General features: G+C 40.3%; 1 protein-coding gene across 7 annotated transcripts in view; it reads right to left on the bottom strand.

Annotated features, from left to right (window-relative positions):
* Positions 1 to 26,572, bottom strand: part of Arhgap17 (Rho GTPase activating protein 17) — an 87,036-nt gene that overhangs the window by 37,104 nt on the left and 23,360 nt on the right. For 6 of the 7 annotated variants that reach the window (XR_001198889.3, XM_063226691.1, XM_013141770.3 and 3 more), the window contains exons 2-7: positions 16,553 to 16,592; positions 12,385 to 12,489; positions 7,271 to 7,344; positions 4,262 to 4,373; positions 3,944 to 4,020; positions 687 to 798 (exon numbers count right to left, since the gene is read on the bottom strand). Coding sequence is in view for 5 of the 7 variants with exons in the window: in XM_063226691.1 (XP_063082761.1) it covers positions 687 to 798; positions 3,944 to 4,020; positions 4,262 to 4,373; positions 7,271 to 7,344; positions 12,385 to 12,489; positions 16,553 to 16,592 (520 nt within the window). In the remaining 2 variants the exon portion in view is untranslated. Of the gene's footprint in view, positions 1 to 686; positions 799 to 3,943; positions 4,021 to 4,261; positions 4,374 to 7,270; positions 7,345 to 12,384; positions 12,490 to 16,552; positions 16,593 to 26,572 lie in introns of those variants that run through there. The other variant, XM_063226692.1, reaches the window with a different exon arrangement.

Below are 26,572 nucleotides of genomic sequence, written 5' to 3' on the forward strand. Positions count from 1 at the left end.
TAGCATCATCTAGTAGAATTAACAGACTTTTTGGAAATGTGAATAAGAGCAAAAAGGTCAATTAGCTTAAGGTCAAAGATCTGTGTCTTTACCACCTCAAATAACATTTAGAATAAATACCTAACTACATAGATGTATCAAAAATTGTATCATTTCACCAGCTAATTAATCTAAAATTTAATTCATGACATAATTCTTCCAAGTTACAAATCAATTTTCCTAAGAACATTTAAAAATACTCCTTCACAATGTTTATACGATCTCTAAATTACTACACATTAAATCTTGTTCTACAAAACCTGTATTTCTACTGATCTATTTTTATATCTACTAGTAGTGCATTATTTTAATTGTCGTAACTTTATGATATGTTTTGTTGTGGCGTTTGCCCATTTACCTCTTTATGTCAAATAAGCTTAACCACGATTTCAAAATAGCCTCCTTGAATTTTTAAAATAATCATATAGGAGGAGTACATAGAACTCATCTCTAAGAATACTTTTTGTACATAAAATGTGTATTTTGGTTATAATATAGCACTGGAAGAGAAAGAATATAAAAACTTATTTTTATATCATCCAGAATCTGATAGGAATTGTATAAAACCTAATTTGAAACATTTGACCTTATCTATCATTTGCAAAAGCGAAATACTGACAAACATACACACTTCTTGGGGATTGTACCTTGCACTGCTCTACTTTATTTCCAGCTTCATCCATCTCTTCTTTCAGGGTATCTATTTTTGATGGAAGCCCCTGGAAGTTGGTGCCTGAAGATTTGTGGGCTTGGTTCCACCTGCAAACCAAAGGGACAGCCAGCCTCTGAGGACTACTGGACATCTCAACTTCAAGGAGCAAGGACCAAAGGAGATAGAGCCTGCCTCAAAACAGACTCTCCCCAGGCTAGGGGTCAGTGCCCAGGACAGCTGCTTGAGTTTATTCTCTAAGAACAGAAGCAGGTAAACAGACATCAACTTCCCACCAAGACAGAATCCTCCAAGCACTAGGGATAGAAATTTGCATGATCACAACACGCACGTTTTGTCTCATACAGATCCCGCTAAAAAGCAATCCATGAGCGCCTTTCCTACAGTGCCCAATTATAGACTCTCTGTTCTCCTGCACTGACTTAAAATGTTCCTATGCCTTTGAGGATAAATTCCTGTTCTTAAAGACCCCTTTATGAAGTATCCTCCTATGATCTGTGACCTATGGTTATTTTTAGCAGGGAAAAGTCAAGCTTCAAAAATATACTGATAAAAGCATTTAAAAAATTGTTATAGTAGAGAGATGGGGGGAATAACCTATAACTTCTTTTTTGGTTCTTAAATGTGCTTTGGCCTCCTGTTTGTAGATGATATATCTGGTGTTGTGGAACATTTAACACTTCATATTTAAACACAGATATTATGAAGATGCAGCATGAAAACACATTAGCAACTCATCAAACTTCTCAGAATACTATACTGCCTGCAAACATCATCTTCTATGCCTTTCTCACGCCTACTGTGTGTGATACACAGAAACACTTTAGCAAGCCCACACAGCAACACTGGCAACGGTGTTTCCAGTAAGTGTGAATTTGAGTCTCAAGTGCTCCACCCTTCAGAAAGGCTCCAACTTGACCAGCTATGTGACCCAGTTAATGACAACATCTGTGTCTCACTTGCCTCATCTGTGATGCTAAACACAACCTGAGTTGCAGAACTGGCAGAGACAGAACAAATACATATATGTGTAGATAATATTAGTTTTTATGATTTTTGTACTGGGAGAAATCACAGGATTAAGTCAAAGTAAAAAAAAAATTCAACTGCTTCAGTTTTTTCTATACCTACTTTGCTTAATTAAGCGATTAAGACTAAGTTCTGTATTATTTTCTCTGTTTTGTTGGGTTGTTTTATCTGCTTTGTTTTATTTGATTTTGTTATATCTGATGGCACATGGGTAGCTATTTCAAAGATAGCAAGATACATTATTATAGCCATTTTGGATTTACTGTTGTCTTATTTTGAAGTTCTTTATTGCATTCATTGTGTCATATTGTTTTTAAGTCCTGTGTCACTTACAATAGTTTATTATGATTGGCTTTGTTCTCTTTTATTTTACTTGTTTTTATTCTCTTTAAAAGAAAAAAGAAAAAAAAATCTACTAGTGGTTACATGTACTCCATATAAAAAATTTCTTATAGATAAACATCTATAATATTGCTCAACCAAATCCAATGCAGGAGCACTCACAGACTTGTTTAAATAATCACTAGAACATTCTCTCTTGGGGTAACCTTGTACTTCCTGGTCTGGTCAAACCACACAGGACGCTAATCACACATATGCATATGACAAATGAACAGCAGACACTGCTGTTAGAATCCCAGCTCTGCCACTTAGGTCCTCTAAGGCATGATAATACACGCAGGTTCCTCCTTTATCTGTGAAACAGCAAGGGATGTTACATTAGACCCAACCCATTCCCCCTGCCACTCAAACTGGGGTCCTCTGTTTTCAGGGTACTGCACAAAATTCTGACACAACTTGTATCTGTGGAAGACAAAGATAAACAAATGAGTGTTGTTTAAGAGGCAAGTGAGGTGACACAGACGTATGTAGATCAATATCTGGCAAATGTCCATCAAGTGACACTTATTTAGGAACTGTGCTTTTATCATTTTCACTGTGCATGGGTGCCTCAATGGACCTTTTATTGTCACATTTCTTAAGCCAGGACATATCTTAACAACTGATTCATACGTTTAATGAACTAGACCTTTTCTTCTCAAATAAATGGATCAAAATTAGTGATACATCTAATACCTGACAGCAGCGAAGAAACAAGGAAATGGAGTAGTGTTACAGCTACTTTCTAATCTCTGTGATCAAAGCTCCCAACACAGAATATGGCAGCTACTCCAGCAATGGTGGTTACATCACCACATATTAGCCAAACAGAAATAATCACATCTCCTTTAGAGTTGCAATGAGCACTGAGATGAGCTGATGAAACAGAGGTCAGCGAAACCACCTGCTTTTGTAAATCAAAGTTTTACTGCAGCACAGACATGCTCACTCATTTACACATTGTCCATGGATACTCTTAATTCCCTCCCCCTCCCCTCTTCCTCCATCTCCCTTTCCTTTCCTCACCCCGGGGACCCATGCATGGTAAGCATACGATCTAAACTGAGCTACAGCCTCAGCTCCATGGCTGCTAGTAGGAACATCTCGATTGCAGAGTTAAACATATTTACTCTCTGGCCCTTTACAGAAACTTGTTGACCACTGAGATAGAGGATGAGAAAAGCCCAAACTGTAGGTGCTCATTTCTCTGTCTCCGGTCCTTAAATACCCAAGAAAATGAATATATATCACTGATTCAAACTCCTTTGAGGACAGAGCTAGAGTGGCAGTCCTGTCCCAGATCACTCTAGCTCTACTGTAAACAAGACATCTACAGGTCATCAGCCTGCAGACTGGGGGACAAGAGTTGCATGAGCCCTGTCCTTGAGAGCACAGCATTTCTTGATTGTGAAGAGTAATTATGGATGCACAGGGTTTGAAATGTGGAAGGATCCTCAGGATCACAGAACTATTTATTCCTGTACATTGCCACCCCAAGCATGTGCTCTTAGAACTGGTGATCCTATCTTCTCTTCTGTAAAACATATTTATTCAGGTTTTTTTTTCTTTTTGTTTTTGTTTCCTTACCTACTGGCTCACTAATGATGGGATGTTCTAACATTCCCACTGCCATGCTGGAGAGAATGAGGCCTAAAGGGGTAGACAGACTGTAACTTGGTCAACCAAGCAAAGGTATGCATTTGTGACAGCATCCACTTTGTGCCCTCAGCTGTCTTTCTCTTGCTATGGTGGGGGACAGTGATGGCTGCTGCGAGTGGGACACATCGTAATACATTACTAGCTATTCTGACAGCTGTATCTTACCTAGCTCTGACTGAATCCCAGTCCAAAACCAATCTAGCAAGCTGTTTCCTTTGCTTCTGTATGTTGGGAATCTCCACCTAGAAGGAAGAAAATACAGTATGGGATATACTTTAGGGTTGCAGTTTAACTTTAAAGCAAAATATTTATTTACAAATTTTTTTCTCTTAGGCAAAAAATATATCTTCAAGTTCTTCACTTTGTTTCCAAAAAAGGATGTGCATTAAAGGCTCTGATCATTAATATTTGGACAAAGACAAACCATTCATTATGTAGCCCAGGCCAATCTCAGCTCTTGTGACACCGAGGGCCAGCACCCACCTCTGCTATGCTGTAGAGAGGGTCCACAATCTCCTTCTCAACAAAGACTTCATGCTGAGAGAGCTCCAGAGCCAGCTGATTCTCAGCATCACCACATGTCTCCAGCATCTTCCTTTAAAAACAAGACCCGCCACATCAAGTATGCATTCGTTAAACACGTTCTAGACTATTACGTGGTTGCAGCTCTGTTTGCTTTTTGACAGGACCACAGTCATACCCAATAAAACCTTCAAACTATCACACAGCATACATAGTTACTGCCTTGAGTCAACAGATCTGTGCTCTAAAATGAGGATTATCTTCCAGATACAGACTTCAGAGAGGAAAGTAGATGATGAGATGAGGTCACAACTTACTCATGAATTAGGTTCCCGTGTCAGGTAAAAACTAAGTGTCTCTCAATAGATATTATAAAAGTGATAGGGGAGGAATCACCTAGAAGGGGAAGGTGATAACCACTGTTAATTTCTTATTGTCTTGTCTCTTGTATTGTTTTCATAATTTTGTTAGGTTTGGTTTTGTTCTTTCGTTAGATTTTACTGTGTCTGATGGTATTGGCAACTATTTTGAACATAATGGGATATATTATGGTAATCATGGTTGGTTTCCTGATATCTTGTTTTGAAGGCCTATTCTGCTTTCATTTGTTTGTTTAATTGGTTTTACTGTTTTGTTTTGTTTGATTTTATTATGTGTGATGGTATGAACAGCTATTTTGAAGAAAATGAGACATTATGGTAGCCATTGCTGACTTCCTATCATCTTGCTTTAAAGTCCTATCATGCTTTTATTCTTTTGTTTTGATTGGTTTTATTCTGCTGTGTTTTATTTGATTTTATTATTTGTGATGGTATGGACAACTGTTTTGAAGAAAATGAGACATAGTAACCATTGTTCGTTTCCTGCTATCTGGTGTTAAAACCCTGTTACACTTTCCTTCTTTTGACTGGTTTTGTATTATATTGTTATGTTAGATATTATGGTGTGTGATGATATTATTGTCTATTTCGAAGAAAACAAAAGACATTTTGGTAGCCACTGTTGATTTCCTACTGTCTTGTTTTGAAGTCCTGCATTGTTTGCATTGGTCTGTTCTGATTTGCTTTGTTCTGTTCTGTTTTGTTCTCTTTAAAATAAAACAAACAACAACCAAAAAAAACTAAGTGTTCTCAAAATACTCTGAAAATCTTTTAAAGAATACACAAAGTCCATGGCATGTTCTTTTACGTATGTTACTGAGTGCAGCCTCAGTGGTATTCATGTAAAAACCAGCTCTTTTCTGTGTCGATGAGGTAACCAGCCAACATTTAAAGGTCATTTTACATGAACATCACGCCTCCTTTTGGTTTTTCCTGTGATCACAGATGGTGTCATACCAAGTACACATACAAATGATGTAATTTTACTGGCTCTGATTCTCTCTTTCTCCTTCCCCTTTTTGCCCCCCTGACCGTTTTGGGATCTGTGAAGTTCATTTGGCATGAGGAAGTATGCAGTATGGTCAGAGGTGGCCATAGTTAAGTTGTCTGAGTTTGATAATAGGATTTGCTATTTTACAGCTGTGTGAGCTCAATTTTCTTACTTTGTCTGGGCAATACCATCATCTGCGAAATGGAAACATGAATATTACGTTCTTTCTAGGTGGTTTTGAGGATTAAGAAAGCAATAACCTGAAAAGTACAGCACAGGGCTGGCACACAGCACCAGTCTGGAATGAGGACAATGGCACCGGCTCACGGAAACACAAACATGGCGGGAACAGGGATCACATCAGCCTGCTTCCCAGGGCCAGTGCCCTCAAATATGGGTGCACAGACAGGACAAAGGAACAGCACACAAGGGGAGAAAAGCATTCACCTCTGAAGAACAAAGAAAAGACTGTAGATCCTGGGAAATAGACTGAAAAGTATCCCCCAGCAGGGAAGCAGGGCCCTTGTGACAGTAGGGAGAGCAGATAGGATTAAAGGACACCAGTCTCACTAGATAAGAAGGTAGTAGGAAATGAAAACCTTCCTTCAAACTACTTTCTCTTCAGACTTTTTTATTAAAAAATGCATGCCTACTGTTTTTGTTTTTGTTTTGAGGGAGTCTTGCTATATATTCCAGGCTGGTCTTGAATTCACTAGGTAGCCTAGGCTGGTCTCAAACTCACAGTGATCCTCCTGCTTCAACCTGCCAAGTGCTGAGATCATGCGCACCACCACAGTTGGCTTAATTTGATTACTGCTGAAAAAGAAAAACTCTACAGTGGAGTGCAATGGGCATCAGTTGCTTGACAGGACTAATTCATAATATCCCATGGCTCAGCAGGATAACAATTAGTTACATGCTTCAAAACAACTAAGAGGCTTTTGAATGTTTCCACCACATTTGTTAATATTTGTTAATATTAGTTAGTTCAAAACAACTAAGAGGCTTTTGAATGTTCCCAACACATTTGTTAATATAAATGTCTAAGGTGATGGATATATTAATTACCCTGATACAATCCACATGCCTTGTACATGCACTGAACTACTATATACCCAAAAGGTACAATTATGTGTCAGTTAAAATAAGTGTAGTTTAACAAAATAGAATTAAATATTTTTAAGTTAAAACAAAAAATACAAATAATTCAGAAAATACATTCTTTTAAGATAATCACCATTAACATTTTGATGGTCACCCTAAAGGAAGCTACTCTTTGGAGTTAAAAGAACTTGTTAGGGTATATATCTGAGCTACCCCTAGAGCAGGGAAACGATCGAGGTTCTCATATTCAACCTTGGGGGATACATGTTGACATGCTCAATACTTTCACTAGTGGCTCTCTCTACTTCACAACTCCAGCCTGGCTCCCACTAATGGAAAGATTTCCCAGCAAAGCAGCAGTTGTGACCTACTTTCTTCCACAAGGTCTAGGTTCTCTGAGGCAGATGGGTCATGCCATCATGCTTGAAGTTTCTCTGGTCTCACCAGGACTGCTGTGTACCACCCTCTACGACTCTCTGCCAGGGGCTAACTTACCCCAGGAGAGATTCGTCCAGCTGAGTAGAGGCTTCTTGCATATTCTGAGCAAGTGCTGTCAGGGGGAGTTTTTTCTGGAAGGAAAAAGACATTGATTTTGTTTTTGTTTTTGTTTTCTTTTTCATTATTGTTTGGATCCTTTCTCCTTGATCTTCTTGTCACCATTCACTGATCTCCTCCTTTCAAGCAAACTGCACAGAAAAGAGAGAGCTGGTTCTGGTTCCATTTCTAATCTCACAAGAATTAGTTGGGTGATTTCATCTCCATGTGTCAGTTGGGGCTGGTGACTAAATGAGACATTCAATATCAACTACCTAGCACATAGTATGTACTTGGGAAACATGAGCTGCTATTTCTGTTGTTCCTGCTGTTATTGTTACTAATTAATCAAGCACATATGGTTTATAGGTCACTTATCTGAAGTCTGTGACCAGAAGTGTTTCAGAGTTTGAAGCTTTTTTGGACTTTGGGATATTTGCACACACTTCACTGGCTGAAGATCCCTTAAAACTGAAATCTTAAATGCTCCAAACTTGAATGCTTTTGAGTCATCATGTTAGCACTAAGAAAACGTTCAGATTACAGAGCATTCATGATTGCAGGTTTTGAGATTGGGGATGCTCAACTTGTACTGTGTTCCAGGCACAGACCTTGCTCTCTAAATGATTATCAAAGATAAATGCAGCAAAGAACTCAGTTTCAAAAACGCTTTTGCAAGGACATTTTTTTTTTAAACTGTAGACAAGCCCTTACTATGTAGTCCAAACTGAACTCATGGACTTGAACTCAACATGTAGCTCAGAGTAACCTTGAATTCACGGTGATTCCCCTGCCAAAGCCTCCTGAGTACTGAGATTACAGGCATGAACCACCATATCCATTTGCTAGAACATTCTTAAACTGGATTTTCACTTGTCTATAATCACAAAATTTAGCTTTAAATACCTAAAAATATCTAGCTAAATATTCAAAAAAGCTTTTCTAATATTTTCAAGTATAAAACAAATCATTTTCCTGAGATCTATTTTTTAGCCAGCAATGACCACAGTATCTCTTGACCTTTATAGTCAAATAATTCAAACTGCAGTGAAGTGATCAGGTACCCCAGAGAGAGGCAGGAGAGCAGGACCTCAGTCCTGATGGCCTGAGCCCCAATTTGGTGTCTTGTCCTACTAGTTGATAGTTCAGATATGAGTAGAGGCAGTCTAAAAGAACAACAAGTAGGCTGGTTGTAACTAACACCATCACCTGCTAACAAAAAATGCTTTCAATTGTGCAGCTCCACATGTAATGTGGCCTTCCCAGTAGAAAAGGCACTCATGTCAAATAACACAGTCCACCATGGCGTATCACTCCTCACTCCAAAGAGCTCCCCTGTATACATCTGGGCCTGGACTGGTCTATACCGGACACAATTTCTTTGGAAGGGTGCCCTAAAAGCTGCTAATACTGGTGGTTCCAGATGAGGATACTGAGTGCCTAGGGAACAGGGCTGGGGAAAACTTCGTTTTATCTTCTACATTTTGACTATGTAATTATAAAGTCAACTCAAATTAAAATTTAAAAATAACCCATCTGCCCTCCTTTAGAGGTATTTTTAAATAAATAAAATAACAGGCTCCTTGTCGCCTATAAAGAGGCCACTTCTAGCTGCCGCACTTTTAGGAAGATACGAGAACAGAAGATAATTCCCATGTTTCATCTACAATGGCACCTCAGTTCACAAATTTCTTTCTTTCCACTGTTCTGGTTACAATTGAATTGCAAGCATAGTATGTAAATGTTTACAATTTGGTTGCAACCAGAATTGCAGAATGAATTCTAGGATCGAAACCACAGAAAGAATTGTATTTGTGAATCAAGGTACATATGGTAATTTGACTTTCAAAAGGAAGTAAAATATAAGACAAGAGCAGTTATCAAGAGAAATATACTTTGAGCAACTCTGGAAGTCCATCAGTCTATTTTGACAAGTATCAATCAAGATTTCAGATGCAAATAGCTTTGTGGTTTCTATGTCCCTCTGTGGTTTCCAAACCCACAGTCTTCCTGGTGATATAAACAAGGAGATTCTGCTAAACATACAAGCTCACTTATGGAGATGCTGTCTATCAACAACGAATTCGACAGAGGGCTGCCAGTTCCCCAAAGGTGAACAGTTTTTCTTTTGTCAGGGATGAACTTAAAAGGTCTTAATGTAACATCCGTATCAACTACACTACAAAGAAGTAATCCTGGATTCCATAGGGCCTACAACATAAGCTTTGCCATGTCAGTAGAGGTTCAAGCCGAGAAGGTCACTAGTTCCATTTCGCTTTCCTCCAGTTCCTGCCCCTTCCACGAGCAGGAGCTTCTGGGAGCTCCTGTCATGAATTCTAGAGCCCTGGAGCCTGCTGTGACTTTCTCCTTATTACACACTCTCTCATGGTTACCCATTTTCTTCTAGCACTGTCATGGCAACTCTTTTTCCCTCTCTACAGAGCCCTACCTTTGGACTTTGGACTGATGTTGGAAAAGGAAAAAGCACGCATTAGATTTCAGAAACAAAGACAAAGCACCTTTGCTACTGCTACATGAAATATTCCTAATACAGCCACTAGTTTCCCTCCTTTACAGCTTAGTTATCATCTTCTCCAGGAAGCCTCCTTTACCTCCCTCCCCCCTGGAATTCCTTTGGCTCTTCCATAGTATCCTGTGCATATTTTATTTACCATTATTTTACTATCCACTTGTTCATGTCTCCTTCAACACCACAAACGCTTAGTTTTGTATCTCCAGCACTCATACACAATATAGGTGCTTAACAAACTGTTAATGTGTTTTTAGTGAATGTACGTGACAGCTGGATACCAGGTCAAAGCAGTGGTCAGCCAGTTAACAGGACATATCTGTGTGAAGGACAGGGACAGGCACAGGCACTGGTTGCTAGTCTACAGTGTGAATAACAGTGTGCAAGCATTAAAAAGCTAAGGCAAAACTGGGCCAAATTACAAAGGTAGAGTAATACAAAAAGGCTGGGACTTCACCCCAGGCAATGGGAAGCAGCCAGTGACCTTCAAAGGAAGTACACCAGGCCACTTTGGGGCATTCACTTGTGTGAAACTAATTCAACAGGTGCTACAGAACATTAACATCTTGGTTTGCCAGCACTCAGATGCCAGCAGTGTCTCCAGTCCTAATGACAATCCAGACTATCTCTATATATTTCCAAATATCTCCAGGATGCAATTGGTCCTGATAAAAACCACTAAAGAGGTTTTTTTTAAAATGTTGTTTGAGGGTTTTGTCTGTTTTGTTTTTTAGGCAGGAGGATGACGGAATTGATGTGTATTTCAGGCAACTGACTGGCAGTTAGGCTGAAGACAAATGGGAAAGGAGGGACACTGAAGGCAGGAAATAAAGCTCAGGCGGTGACTACAACAGTCCACACATGAAGTAATCCAGTCTTGCGTCAAGGCAAGTGTGGCAGGCAGAGCAGAGATGACAAGTTTAAAAGATATTCACAGAGAGGATCACAGGACTTGCTAGTCAGGCAGCTGTGGGAGGGTGGAGAATAAAATAAAGAGGATATGAGATAACCTCATAGTTTCATGTTTGCATAACAGGGGCAACAAAATTCAAGGATGTCAACACAATAGGAAGAACTATTTGTATATGCTAAGATGGGCTTCTAAGGTAGGAATCCTTTGCATGACAGAAGATAGTTTCAAAGTCACTGGTATACACATATTAGTTAGAAGCCAGAAGAGAAGAGTGGAGGTGGCTTGGAGAATATGGAGAAGCACAGAACCTTACGAGTCAACAGTGAGGGTAAGCACAAGGGCTGGGGATGTAGCTCAGTAGTACAGCACTCACCTAGCAGGCGTGGGCCCCTGGATTCTATACCTCCTCCAAAAAAAGTAAACAGAGCAGAAGCCAAGGCGAGACAGTAAGAAAGAATGGTGGGGGCAGAATCAGTGGATTGGGCCTAGTGCTTGGGGGTTGAGTCAGCAGCAGCATTCCTGGAACCGTAGGCACATGCAAATGTCTACTCTGTACGTACACAACTGTAGAATCCTAAATATTGTGCAAGAAGGAATAGCCCTATTGTCAAGATGCCCTATAAGTGTCTGTAGGCAATACAGAAGGGTAAAATAGATACCTACATGCTACTTTTACCTTTTGAGACCTTTGGTAACAAGTAAAACCCTAGCTTAATATGATGGGTCTGAAGAGTACACACTCATAAGCTAAGAACTTGCAAAAGCAAAGATTGAACTGCCTAGTGAGCAATGTTCTAATGGTGGTCCCTGGGTACAAGTATACAATGGCATTAGCCCCGGATGGCCCTCCCAGAGTCCATCCTTCCTCTCTAGAACAGTGTCCTGACTCTTCTTAGGAGCACACCCCTGTCTCAAGAAAGCCTGTAGCTGGAGACACAACCCATGCTTGAGGGCTGGGCCCAACCTGTTTAAACCTATCAGGGCATCCTATCACCTCACCCCCTGCCCACGGCAGTAAAGATGGAATGAGAATGCTCCTGAATGGGGTCTGTGTTTTGATACACGGAAAGGGATTTCTAGCTCCTAGAAAAATACCAGAAGAGAGGCTCTACGCATAGGAAGCATGAAGTCCATGGACACTGACGATGGCCAAACTGCAACCAGGCATAAGTGCCTGTCTATGGACAAAGCAGATACTGACAAAGGCACAGGAGAGAAAAGGAATGAAACTGAGACCCAGCTTTACTTCAGATCCATCCCAACCTCCAGACTTTCCGGTAGCCAAGTCAATAAATTACTTCTCCTTCCTAAGTCAATTCAGAATAGGATTCTAGATTTTGGCCAAAGGATTCCTAACTGACATGGTCATTCTCTTACCAATAACAAATTTGTTCACCAGGTCTTTAAGGCACCTGGAGAAATTTCAGGTGAGCAGGGCTTTCAGCCCGGCAATGAATGTCTTAAGCAGGAAAAACGCTGTGGTCAGGAACTGCTATAAGCATGAGCAGGGATAAAAGGTACCAATCTAAAATCCAACTTGTTAATGTTGCTTGGGAAAAACCACCCAACCAAGAAAGTGAACAGTCTCAGAAAGACATGGGAAGGGGGCTCTGGGTCACAACAGATACTCACGTGTCTCCTCTCAGCATCAGTGCCATGTTGGCCCTGGAAGCACGCAATCAGACGCTTATGGGAATGGTGGCACATTGACCGCACAGCATCCAAGCGCCGCTCAATCTGTCAAGGCCGAGACAAGACAGGGATTTATAGGGCTGAAGAACAAACTTGGATCTTCTGTATGTGGTGTAATCAATGCAGGTATGAACATTTTTCACAATGCAACTTTTTAGCTCTTGGATTTAGAAGTAAATGGTTCCCATTCACCTCCTGCAGGGATTCTCATTACTGACTGTGGATTGAACAATCGGAGTGGGAGGGATGTCCTGTGCACTGTGGTATGTTTAGCAACATCTCTGGGCCCTACCCATTAGATACCAACAGCACCCCACTATCCAAATTGGGACAACCAAAAACATCTCTGGACATTGCCAAGGATCTCCAAGAAGACAAAGTCACTCCTAGATCAGAATCTCTGCCTTCCTTTATGTTGAGGGTTTTAGTTATAGTTCCCTTGACAGCTGAATGTACATGAAGGATAATGGACAATCTTAACTAAACCTTAGTATCAGACTGATTTGCAGCAATCAGTTTACCTGATACAGCACCAGCAAAGCCCTGGGTCCAAAAAAGCAGACCCACAAATGAATGGTCCAGGCCCAGATGTACTGCCAAATGGAAAAAGTCAGAGAGACACTTGGAAACTCTCCCCATCACAGGGCAGTGGAATGGATAAGCAATGCATCAAAGACAAGAATCAAAATCAGTGTGCCACAATTTCAACTCAAGATCAAGGTTTTCAAAATTATAGTTTATTAGGTTTGCATGAGCTTTTGTTTTCATTTTTAAATATATCTCCAAAAAATGGATAGCCAGAGTAGAGAAACAAGAGCTTAGGGACACACACATCGTGAGTAGCTTCCCAAAATACTACTGCTAGGATATGGCTGTTTATGGCAAAAAGAGCTGCTTGTTACAGGAAGGAATGCCAAAAATGTGTATTCTGATGACTCAGGAAGATTGAGAGCAAGCCCTTAGGGATGCTTTCTATTTTAAAGAAAAGTCAACAAATTCAAAGCAGAATACATTTTAACCCCCAGATATTTTATCCCATGAGATTGTTTTGACTCTTTTAAGCCCCATGACACCAGCTTTTCTTCAGACCAACCCCTGTTTCTGATGTGGCCAAGCAAGTTTATAATCTAAACTAGATGCCACATTACCTTCCCTAAATCTTTTGATGGCCAGATTTTAAAGCATCAGAAAACCAATACATATTCATTTGCCACAAGAACAAAACAAACACAACAAAACAAAACCCCTTAATTCTGATTTCAATTTCCACTAAAAGGTAAACTCTACAAGGCCAGGAGTTCTGTTGGTTTACAGTGGTGCCTCAGTGCACAAACTTAATTCTTTCTGCAATTCTGGTCACAAACCGAACTGGACAAGAACCAAATCAAATTTCCCCATAAGGTCAATATTGAAGCTAACTATTGAACTTGATTCGTTATTGAACTTGATTCGGTTCTCATCCAATTTGGTTTGTGACCAGAATCATGGAAAGAGTTAAGTTCATGAACGGACACACCACCAGTATTTACCAATCTACCCAAGCACCTGACTCTCTGTGGATCAACAGATACTCTCTTACCTATTTGTGAACAAATAGAATACAAATCTATTGAGTCCCTATAGTAGGTATCAGAGAAACTAAGTAAATTTTAGTTCCCACCCTCATATTCATGGCCTCTGGGGCAACTCCACACAACCAAATTAGAAGGTGGTCCTTGCAACTGCACTAATGGAGAGCGAGGAAAGCCGTAGAACAAAGAGCAAATCAAGAGAAATCTCACCGCAAAAACACATCAGCAGCACACATCTCTTGCAGTGGTGGCAAGAAGACCACCAATCTCTACTGCATTATGAATACTTCCCAGGTTTCACTCACTAATCCTAACATTCATACCAATATTGTACCCTCACTGAAGAGGGCAGGAAACTGAGGCACAGAAAAGTTGAGTAAATTCCCAAGGCCACAAAGCTGATCATGGGCACACGTGGGACTCAAATTCAGTAAGCTGGGTACCATAATTGGCACCTGCACAAATGAAAGTGGACCATATATCTACCAGTTATGGCAGACACAGAAGAAGACTTCCCTGTGTGCCATGAGGACTCTGCCATCCTCCAACTGCCTTCAAGGTCCTCTGATGTCAACTAAGGGCTCTAATGAATAATGGGATAATGTATATTACTGATGTGGGATGTGGAACAAGACCCTCTCTCAAAAAGTCAAACCAAGCAAACAAACAAAAAAATCCATGCTATTATTTAATTTTAAAAAACCCTCAGTTCTCAAAAAATAAATCTTAAAAAATAAACATGAAAAACAAATATTCTGGGGCTGGAGGTTTAGCTCAGCGGCATAAGCGCCTGCCTTGCAAGCAGGCAGTCGTGAGTTCGATCCCCGGTACCGATAAAAAGGAAAAAGTCAAAAAAAAAAAAAAAAAAAAAAAACCCACAAATATTCGTATCAATTGGGATATAGCTGGGCATGATAGCATGTGCTTGTAATTCTAGCACGGCAGCGGGGATGCTGAGGCAAGAGGATCACAAGTTCGAGTCTAGCCTAGACAACTTAGTGAGACCCTGTCTAAAAATAAAAAATAAAAACAGGTGGAGATGTAGACTCACTGTGAAGGCCCTGTGTTCAGTTTTCAGCACCAAATAAATAAATAAATAGGACTGTGAGTGGTAGCTGGCTTAGCATGTGTAAGACCTTGGGTTCAATCACAAATACTAAAAAACAAACAAAGTCAATTGGTTCTCCATAGCTATGGGTTCCATATCCACAGACTTAGCCAACCATGGATCAAAAACATTCAAGGAATAAAACTGCATCTGTACTTAACATATGCAGACATTTTCCCTATCGTTACTTCTTAAACAATACAACAGAACATTTACCTTGTAGCAAGTATTGTAAGTAACCTAAATATGATTTAGTACTATACAGAAGGATGTGCCTATGTTATATTCAAACACCAGTCCATTTCATATAACAGATAAGTATTCACAAATTTTGGTTATCTGTGGGGTGGGAATGGGAAACCTAGAACCAAGCTCCCATAAACAGTGAGGGGAAAAAAAAAAAACCTATCTGTAGATGACTGTTATAATTCAGAAGGATATTTTGATACTGTATGGCAGAAGAAGGGTTTTACTAAATTATGCCAGCAACTTTTTGGTGTAGAAAGAGACAGACAGTCACCTAGGAGTAGATCTTTGGTCTTTAGGGATTTGTCCAAGCAGACCTGTGCTAAGTTACTGAAATTAAATCAAGGAGACTCGTAAGGAGGTTTGCTCTCCTCTAAGTATTCTGCTGCAAGTGGGCAAAAGAGCCCAGTGTCTTCTAGGAAAATCTCTGAGTCACAAAGTTAGGAAAACCACAGACAGGTGGGATGAAGTGTCCCTGGGCACTGGCAAGAATGCCCTGGCAGGAAGGGGAGGGAAGACATCAAGGCTGATGGATGTGAGGTACCCTCGGGTCAGATCTGGCTACCGTCACGCAAAGCCTAAGTCAGTATAGTGAACCTATGGCATGTATATCACAGTGGGCTATTTGTGTCACTGAAAGCTCTAAAAGGTTCGCCATCAGTGGCCTAAGCCTTGCGGATGTGCCAGTCCACAGCCGGGGAAGCTGCAGTATGCAAAGGACTAACAAATCACTGCCCCAAGATACAGCGTCAGCTGGCAGGGCCTGACCTATCAAGGGCACCATCACAGCAGTGGTCAGCCTCAGCCTACCCAGGGCTCGTGACAAGCCATGGTGCTAGTCCAATGACCAGGTCCTTCCCTACCCAACACCTGGCTCTTGAAAGCAGGGCCAGTCCCATCCGGACTTCATAACATGACACTAGGGTTTCAGATCCCCTTTCTGATACACATCGCTGCTCCTCTTTCCTGCTCAAACCATGCTAGTTAATCGGATTCCATTCCAGTGCAAACACACACAACACTTAACTCTCCTCTGACCAATTCTCAGGTTTTTTTTTTTTTGTACTGGGGATGGAACCCAGGACCTTGTGTATGTAAACATATCTTCTATTACTACGCGACATCCATTTTCGTCACTTCATATCTTTTAACAAGTCATTTTAAGAAGACCTTATTTTGTTACCTGCAGCAGATCTTCACTGAGGACTTCTGTTTTCTCAGCTCTGTTGGGGGGAATAAAAAATTTAGAGTCAGAAATGCCGGGATGAAAAGTAACTCATGAAACTTAAGAATTCTTAGCCTGAAGTTTAAAGCAAAGTGGACAGAAATGCGCTATAAGGCTGGAGGGTTCACCATTTACATCACAGGGCAATTTAAGCAAAACAACAGAAAAACAAAAATTTGCAGAGAATAGCAACCCAACATAGGAACACATGACCAGGGCTGTGGTTCTCAACTTTGAGCATGGGCAGAATCTTACGGGGTGCAGTGACAACATTATTTACCAGGTGGGCCCACAGAGAATTCTATTCAGATAATATTCTAATTTAACAGGTTTGGAGTAAGGTCTAAACCTCTACCTGCTTAGAATTCCCTTGCAAGAAGGTCACAGATCACATTTTGAGAAAACAGTCCTCTCTAAATGCTTAACTTTCAGCTCTGTAAATAATCACTGCCATGTTTCACAGCCTTACTGAAACACATTTGTCATAAGTTTAGAAACATTATGCAAAGACAAAAATCTAGATTATGGTGCACAATAACAACTGAGGATACCCTCCTTCAGTTTTCCTTCTCTCTCTCTTCTGCTACTCTCCTTCTTTCCTTTTATTTGGTACTGCAGATCAAACCCAGGGCCTTCACACTGAGCTGCACCTCCAGACCTCCCTTTATTTTTAGTTTTTTTAAAATTCTGAGGCAAGTTTTACAAAATTGTCTCGGCTAGGCTTGAACTTGTGACCCTCCTGACTCAGCCTCCCAGGGTACTGGGATTACAGGTGTGAATCACCAGACTGAGCTAAAAGGGCATGCTAAGCCACTGGAGTCTCAGTTGCCAGACCATAATAATTTTTTAAGACTATTATCATTTGGACATGGAATGTTCCTCAAAGGCCCATATGTTAAAGGCTTGGTTGTCAGCCTGCAGGATTATCAGGAGGTATAGGAAACTTTAATAAATAGGGCCTAGTTGAGGAAGATAGGTCCAAGGGAACATGTCTATGGAGGCAATACTAGAACCCTGGCCCCTTTTTCCTTCTCTGTCTCTCTCTCTGTCTCTGTCTCTCTGTCTGCCTGTCTGCCTGTGTGCTCCCCCCATTTCCAGCCACTGTGAGGTTAACAGGTCTCCTTCGTAATGTACATGATGTACTATATAACTAAAGTCCAAAAGTAATGGCCAAAAGACAATGGACTGAAACCTCTAAAACCAAGAGCCCAAATAAACCTTTCTTCCTCATAGGTTGCTTTTCTCAGGTATAGCTTCACTGGCACAGAAAGAAGACCAGTGTAATTGCCATGCATAATATCGCCAATACTACAGTCCAAGTTAAATTAGTAATTTAAGCCATGCCTTTTGATATCCCTATCAAATTCCTACTGAACTTTTTAAGAGGAAATAAGCTGAAGCTCTGAATAAGGAGGGGAGTTGGGGGGTAGGGGCAAAATGAACTAGAAAATCTGACCTTTTTATAAGCTATACGGCAGAATCCAGGGCTGCATGATGTTGGCCATAAACCAGCGAAAGGAAGGAAAAGCTGTTCAGCCAAAAAATGAATGAGACCCACTAGAATGACCCCAAAACACAAAGCTAAGAACAGTGCTAGTTGCAGACAAGAAGTACCTTAGTGCACCCCTCTCACCTACTCTCAGGGTGATGGAATGTCTGGGCATTGCCACAAAAGATTCCAACACCAGCTGTCACTGCAGTGTCCCAGTTAATCTGCAGTTGCCTACAGGAGTAGCTAGCTCACTTATCAGTTTCTGCAGGAAACTGAACTCTGACCTGATTCAAATACCTCCCAAGGTCAGAAAAATCAGAGCCTGTAGAAAAATCAAGGCCTTAGCTTCCAGAGGTGGCCAACTCTTAATCCAAGAACACGTTCTCCTAGTAGCAGGCCCAAATATGCCACATATCTCGGCTGGGCACACATGGTGCATGGTGCCAGGCATTGCTGAAGCGCCAAACACTGGCAGTCACACCCGTTAGGGAGGAGAAGCAGCAGCCCAGTTGAATATGAGGCCAATCAAAGGTCCTCAAAAGGAAACCTGAGAGTCAGTTCCACAGGGGCATCCCTGGCATGAGTCCACCACAGCCTCATCCCTCTACCTTCCTCCAGCAAAGCACCAGCACTGGATTGTTTCACTTTTCCTGTATCTTCTCAAGCCAGGAGCCAAAAATCTGCATAGGCTCCTGTACCCTTGACAGAATATACTTTAACTAGGAAATCTCTCCCCTCTATGAATATACAGAAAAAAATTTCCAAGACTTATTAATATAGTACTGGTATGCTATAATGCTCAGTCACAAATAATTTATTGGACCTAATAATGTAAACATCAAATGACAATATAACTCCAAATTGTAAGATAACTGTATTGGAAAGATAGAGCAAAAGCAGAGAGAAAAGTTCTACAACAGCCCTAAATTCTCATTTACTGTAATAAAAAGTCAACAAATAACCAATGATTTTGATGACTCAAAAGACAACACTTTATACATATTATTTATAAACATGGGTATGAGCAAATGCCAAAATAAAAAGTTAAAACTTCATATTAGTAGGGAAAGAACTCACTGCATTTTGTGATGGCCTTTTACTATTAAACTACTTGTTAAGGTACAAGTATACATAGTTCAACATTTTTAAAAATAGTATTGTACTTACATTTTCAAACAGCATACTTGATATGGTTGGAGATATCTCTAACTTAAAAGATGCAACTCTCTACAAAAGCACAACAACAAATACCTCACAGTACCCAAAATACAAAGAAAGGTAGCATATTTACTACTCTTTCCAAATTAACTGGTCTTTCTTGATTTAAATTTAGAGGTACTTCACCTGAAGGGGTATTTGGAGACTCAAAAATATATCCAACATATTGTATTAAAATGTTAGCACATTATTTAAAAATCAATTTGCCCCATGTTTTTGCCTTTGTGTAAACTCTACACCAATTATTAAGTCAATATAATTTTAGGAAAAGATCCAATCTGTCTTCTTAGTCAGATTTTAAGGTTTACTGAAATTAAAAATGACTTGTAACCAGGAAGGATTACTTTTAACTGATGAATCATGAAGAATATAATCTATAAATTGAAGTGCTTCTGCCATGCAAAGATTCCTCTGCTGGCCTGTGCTGGCTCTACCTTAATTGCAGAAAATCACCACTTTTCCCATCATCCCCAGTAGGCGCTCCAAATAGCCAAATCTCCTTCCTTGCGTCTAATTCAAGATCTTCTCATGCTGAATTATTTTTAGGGTGTTCATCTTTACCAGAAATGTGGAATTTTACCTAAGCAAAATCCAGCAGTTACTCAGAATACTAACCAAGGTGCTCACTCAATAGACACATAAATCAGCCTTTAAAACATGCAGGGTTTTCCTAAGATGTATTTTTTTTTTCAACTGTGGTATTTCCCCTGCCAAGTAAGTACAAGGTGTGGTATTTCTGATTAGTTGCCAATGTTTTTTTTCTAAATTCAAGGATGGGGAAAACAGATTCAACTTATCAACGTATCTAAATGCAGGGAGGGAATGGGCAAAATGACCCAATAATAAAAATAATGCTTGCTAAATCAGATTGTTTTCGATCAGGCATTTTGCTGCACAAACCTACACTTTGTGCTCTGTCAGAGGCTTCTTTGTGTTCAATGTTCTGAGCTTGAAAATACACTCGAGTGTTTCCTGTCTGTAACTGGAAGAACAATACAAATCAGGAAGGAACTTCCCACTTGCTATGTTACTCTGGGGTTTGTTTTTTCCTATGCAAGCTACTCTGCAGTTTTACCAGTATTCCAACAAGGCTTACAACAGACAGGATTATTAATTTTTGCTAATCGAGCACACGATTTCTCTTCACAGTTCCCAAAGCCTCAAACCAGCACTGTGACAAAATGTGATATCCAACTTTGCTGCTGTGGCTAACAGGATATTTCATGTAGTCAAATCACCACTAGGCAAGGAGAAAACAGGAATATCCCTAGACTGAAGTAGTACTCTTATCAAGAAGAAAATGTTCAGAGTATGGCACAGTGTCAAAGGAAAATTTCCAATCAACCTCACAATTTCCATCTCTGATCACAAGTTAATTTCTGGCAGACTTATTGCTACCACTACATCCAAATGCCAAACTCCACTACGGCAAACTGTCGTGTCGTTTCCCTGGATACTGTTACACATACACTTTCATAAAATATCTATTACAGAAGCTGGGGACTTCCAAGTCTTAGGCAGAAATGCACAAGTCCACATCTGCCAACTCAGACTGTGCTCTCCCAAGCAGGGAGCATCACCGACCTCCTTGCCAGAGAGCAGGCTCCATGGAAGTTGACGTCAAATTTGGTAGTCACCATACTTTCTCTAGCACTTAGCGTGGCACCTGCCTGCCACACATGAAGTGCTGAATAAATACACAGTGAATGAATGGATGGGTGGCTATCACAACAGTAAGAAAGTTTTTTGTTTTTTGGGGTTTTTTTGTCTTTTTGTCTTTTTATCAGTACCGGGGATCAAACTCACAACCACACACTTGCAAGGCAGGTGCTTATCCCGCTGAGCTAAATCCCCAGTCCTGGTAAGAAAGTTTTAAAAAGTCAACTTTTACCTCAAAAGAAGTAGCAATAAAAACATTCAATGAAACTAAACAAAACACCAGCCACAGGTATACAGAATTGTCTTCCATAGTAAAATCCATATTGACTAAAACTGAACTGTGATACCGCCTTTCAAAGTTAATGCTTTTTTAAGCCTGGCATGACGGCAGACATCTGTAATCCCAGCTTTCACAAAGCTGAGGCAGGACAATCACAGCATGTTTGAGGTTAACCTGGGCTAGAGTGAGTTCAAGGCCAGCCTGAACTACATAGTGAGACCTATGTAACAACCGCAGCAGCAACAACAGAAAAAAAATTAATCTTTTTTAAAATTAGGAGAAAAAAAATCACAGAAAATGAAGCTGTCTGCACTGATTTTTAAGTTTTATATTAAAAGGAGAATAAAAAGCATTCCTCCACATTTCAAATCCCACATTCCACAGGGATTACCGTTCCTAAATTTAAACTAGTGATTCTCAACTGGAGGTCTGGCAAGTCTGAAGACATTCTAGGTTGTCATAATGGGAGGTATCTGGTGAGTAAAGGCCAGTATGAGAATATCTAACGTATCCTAAGGTACATGCTGTCCCCTCATCAATGTAAAGACTTACAAATTGTCCCCTCATCAATGTAGAGACTTATAAATAAAGAATTATCTGTCTTTGTGTTGCTTTTCCCTTGTAGCTGTAACAAATTACCACAAGTTTAATGGCATAAAAATGTATTATCTTATAATTCTGTAGGTCACTGAGCTAAAATCAAGGTGCCTGAATGGCTGGATTCCTTTCTGGACATCAGGGGAAAATCCATTTTCTTCCTTTTGCAGCTTCTAGAATGCTCACATTCCTTGGCCCCTTTCCTGCACTGTCAAAGCTGGCAATGTGTTCTACGTGCCTCTCTTCCCCAGTCACAGCTTCTTTTATTGGGACTCTGACCTCCCTTCTTCCACTCGTTAAGGACCTTTGTGATTACACTGGGCCCACTTGGGTAGTCTCCCTAACCCACGATCAGCAGCTTTGATTCCATCTTCAACTCAACTGGCCTTTGTCATGTCACCCAAGGCATTCTTGGGTGCTGGAAATTAGGGTAGACGTATCTTCAAGAGAGGGAACATCATTCTGCCTGCTACAGGTCCTGAATGTCAACAAAGCCAGAGCTGAGAAACTCATTTCAGTAACACATTTACAGACATATGGATACACACATACATCACACACCCATACAGGTAGACAGACACATATGATGGACATCCTTACAGGTCAGAACACAGATCCACAACTCTAGCCCAGTGTTTTGTTATGACTGCAGATAGATAATCATGTAGATTTGTCATCCCTGTACTTAAACAAATTAATCTTAACTGCATGAATCAAGGAAGCACCATTCTCTTATTTAATCAATTCAAACAGTAGTAGACTGAAGATCCACCCCCCCCCCGTCTCTATCCACCATCCGTCACAGTAGCCAAGGACAACTGTAGTCAACATTTGGTGGGTGCTTCCTATTAATTACCACAGGCATTTTAATTCTAACATTAACCCTGTGAGGTGGGAGCTACTGTTACTCCATTTTACAGCTGAGGGAAATGGGGCTCTCAGGGGTAATTTGCCATGGACCACTCCACCAATAAAAAAGGATTCTGGGACTATTAGGTCCCAGTGGATAGTAAATTATACCTGCAAGCTAATGACTAGAGAAGGTAAATGGTTTTATTTTTCAATGGTTAGGGACAAAAAAAAATAAAAGGCATGTTTTGTAGCACATGAAAATTATATGAAATTCAAATGTCAGGCACACATAAAGTTTTACTGGAACACAGCCAGGCTCAATTACTGATGTTATCTGTGACTGCTTTCAGGCCACCAGGGCAGAGCTGAGTTAATGTGACAGTGACCTGGCATAAAGAACTTGAAATATTCATGATCAGGCCATTTATAGAAAATGATCTACCCCAGTGACTCTCACAAGAAGTGGTGGAAACCTGGTGCGCTGGCTTTTCAGAATCACTCCAAGGACTGGGATGCAAGGCTAATCTGGAGTGTTTTCTCTTCCTTAAGATTCTGCCACATAAACAAAAAAGTAGCTTCCAAAATGAATAGGGATGGCTGACCCTGATAAAGTAATCCCAGTGTGGAGGCACAGGACAGTACTGGTAACACTGGTGACAGAAATTAGAAATACGCATTTTAGGGACGGGGATATAGCTCAGTGGCAGAAGTGCTTGCTTGGCAAGTGCATGATCCTGAGTTCAATTCCCAATACCCACCTCCCAAAAAAGAAATATGCCTTTCTTCTACCTACCCACCTCCACAGAACATCTACTGCCCCTGCAAAACAATGAAATATTATACTTATTTTCTTTCTGGTCTTTATTCATAAACATATTTCAGGACAAGATCTAACAAACAGAATTATTTATATAAGGCTTCAGCAAACATTTCCTGAAAAAATAAATAAAGTAAGTATTTCAGACCTGTAGACCGTAACATCTCTGTGTGAGCACTCAGCTCTGCCTCTGCAGCACAACTGTAATCACGGATAACACATCAATGAAAGAACAAGATTGTGTTCCAATCAAACTTCATGAATGTTGAATTCTGAATTTTGCCTAATTTTCATGTTTCACAAAATATTACTGCTTTTAAATTTTTCTAACCATTTAAAAATGCAAGTACTACTCTGAGCCTGTAGTATCTGGACTTGGCCCATAGGCCAGAGTTTGCTGGCCCCTTGCTAGGCACTAGTTAATTATGTTTTCCCAAGAAATGTCAGTCCTCCTTAATCATTTCCAAAATCCAAATCCTTCTTATCTTGAGGGGAATTTTTATACTTTCCCAGCCAGTCCTTCAGAGACAGAGACGCTGGCTTTTAAAAACTCTCAAACTGTCCCTTTTCAGTTTCTTCAGCCATCTGAGTCCTCAAACATGGTGCTCGTGTTTCTGGTGCTCAGGGACTCTCCTCTGGGCACGGCACACAGGAGGCTGGGGCACAAATACCATCATCAAATTTCAATGATGCCCAATGCCCTGGAGATCACAATGCTATTGTTCTTTGATTTACAGATTTCATACAGGATTACTTTGTAGCCCAGGCTGGTCTTGAACTCACAACACTCCTTCTGCTTCAGCCTTCCAAGTGCTGGGATTACAAGCACGTACCACCATGCCCAGCTTCTGTTGGTTTTTATAATTAACCATTTTTATAAAATGGGGCACTGAGGAGATTTTTAATACAGTGACTTTAAACTCTGGTTACTTGGAAACATCTAAATGGATTTTTGAGGAAGAAGATAATCATGACTCGTCAACTAATCTCAATACTGTTCACAGGGCAACGTTACTGTGCACAGATCTGCATTCACAGGACCCACATTCATTTTGGAAGCTACTTTTTTGTTTATGTGGCAGAATGCTAAGGAAGAGAAAACACACCCCAGATCAGCCTCATATCCGGATCCACAGCTAAGTCTATTTCATTCTGCTGGGAATCCAATTTTGCCTAATACTGTCAGCTACAGTTACAAGTGTTTCCAAAATCCTCTTGAGCCTTTGTGCTGAGCTGGTGCAACCATTTCATTTTATAGTGAGCTGGAAGACTGCGGAGTGAATCTTGCAGTTTTATGTCATTAGATCAGATGTCCTCTTAAATTTCTGAGAAGAAATCTGAAATCTACTTAACTGGATTTTAAAAATAAAAGACCTTCTGACACTTCATACATGAAGCAATTTGCTACACATTCCACAAAGTAGTTTAGAAAGTCTTAAGAATTCTAGAGGCATAATATTAGAAAAATCAAGCATGCTGTTTCCCATACATAAGACATAAAAGAAAAAGGGTATTTGAGGGAAAAAGATGATCATACTTTAGCAATGAGATGTGGGAAATCAGGTCTAAGTTAACCTCCCTAAATGATGGGATTCTGCCCACATACTTATATCTTCTTCTATTTTCTGTTTTTACCTTTTATTTATTTATTTATTTATTTATTTGGTACCAGGGATCGAACCCACAACCTCACACTTGCCAGGCAGGCCTTTTTGCCACTGAGCTAAATCCTTAGCCTTGTTTTTATTTTAAAAGACAGTAAGAAACTCCTTATTAAATTTAACCTTCATAATATTATTTGAACTCCAATGAATGACTAGGATGAAGAGTTTATGTTTTAAAAGAAACCGAATGGCCCTTCTATCATTTTCCTACACATGGACACTTATCCATGCAGTTTTTTGTTTGGCCAGTTGGCTCTTTTTCCCCCAGCGCATGAAATAGAATCTGTCTTTTAACTCTATTTTAATCATGTGATTTAAGCCTCAAAGCACCACCAATAATTCCTGCTTATGGCAAAAGTCTGAAGAAACTTCTTGGCCACCAACCACACTTTGCAATTTCCCTCAAAGATCTCTCAGGGGACTTCCAAGTGCCTCATTTCCCAACCTACTTTAGTCATTTATGGTACCTGCTTGGACCTGGAGGCAGCTGAGTTTATTTGAAATTGATGTAAGCAGTCAAAAAATAGGTGGGAAATATTTTGCAACTATTGCAATGCAGACAGTACAGTACATATAGAGCTAACACCTACGGGGAGAAATTACAGGAAGAGGGTCCAGTTTATTGCTGTGGTAAGGCAACATGGCAGGAACAGAAGAGACACACACAAAACTACAGCTGGTTTGTTAAGGTGAGCACTGGGCTCCATAGTGGAATGCTTGCCTAGTATGTCCGGGATCCACCACCACCACACCCCGCACTCCTCAGCTCAGCAGGCATAAGTGCCTGCCTTGCAAGCAGGCAGTCGTGAGTTCAATCCCCCGGTACCGATAACAAAGAAAAAGACCAAAAAAAAAAAAAAAAAAGAGAGACAAGTATAAGCCAAAGAAAGTCAGATGCTTAGCTCTCCACAACTGGGCTAACTGAATACTGTTACCAGTACAGGGAGGCACTGGAACCCTGAGATAGGTTCTCCCTAATGTCTTGCCACTAAAAAGTACATTCCCATAAAAAGGTTATAAATAATCATTAAATTCTCAGGGCAGCTAACAAGGTTCCATTTAGCTCACAGCTTAACAAAAACCAGCCTTGGTAGGTGGGCGTCTATTGTTTTCCTGAGCCACTCTGAACCCAGGAAATAGTAATGATAAAAACCCAGGAGGAAATTACAGATCTCAACTTTGGCTACTCATTATGTTTCTGGGAGCTGTGAAAATAATATGGACAGAAAGAAGTGAGATGCAATAGGTGTATGTACTACAGTAATTCCCTGAGATGAGTGTAATTACTATGTATCCCAAGGATATAACAACAACAGTGAATGGAAGGAAGAAGGGAGGGAGAGAGAAAGGGAGAGAGCAAGCCAGCCATCTGTACAAAGCAGCCAGGAAAGGTCACTGC

The sequence above is a fragment of the Cavia porcellus genome, unplaced genomic scaffold (genome assembly GCF_034190915.1).
Source record: "Cavia porcellus strain 051 isolate PalLab524CR breed Dunkin Hartley unplaced genomic scaffold, mCavPor4.1 scaffold_16, whole genome shotgun sequence".
In the NCBI taxonomy this organism is placed as follows: domain Eukaryota; kingdom Metazoa; phylum Chordata; class Mammalia; order Rodentia; family Caviidae; genus Cavia; species Cavia porcellus.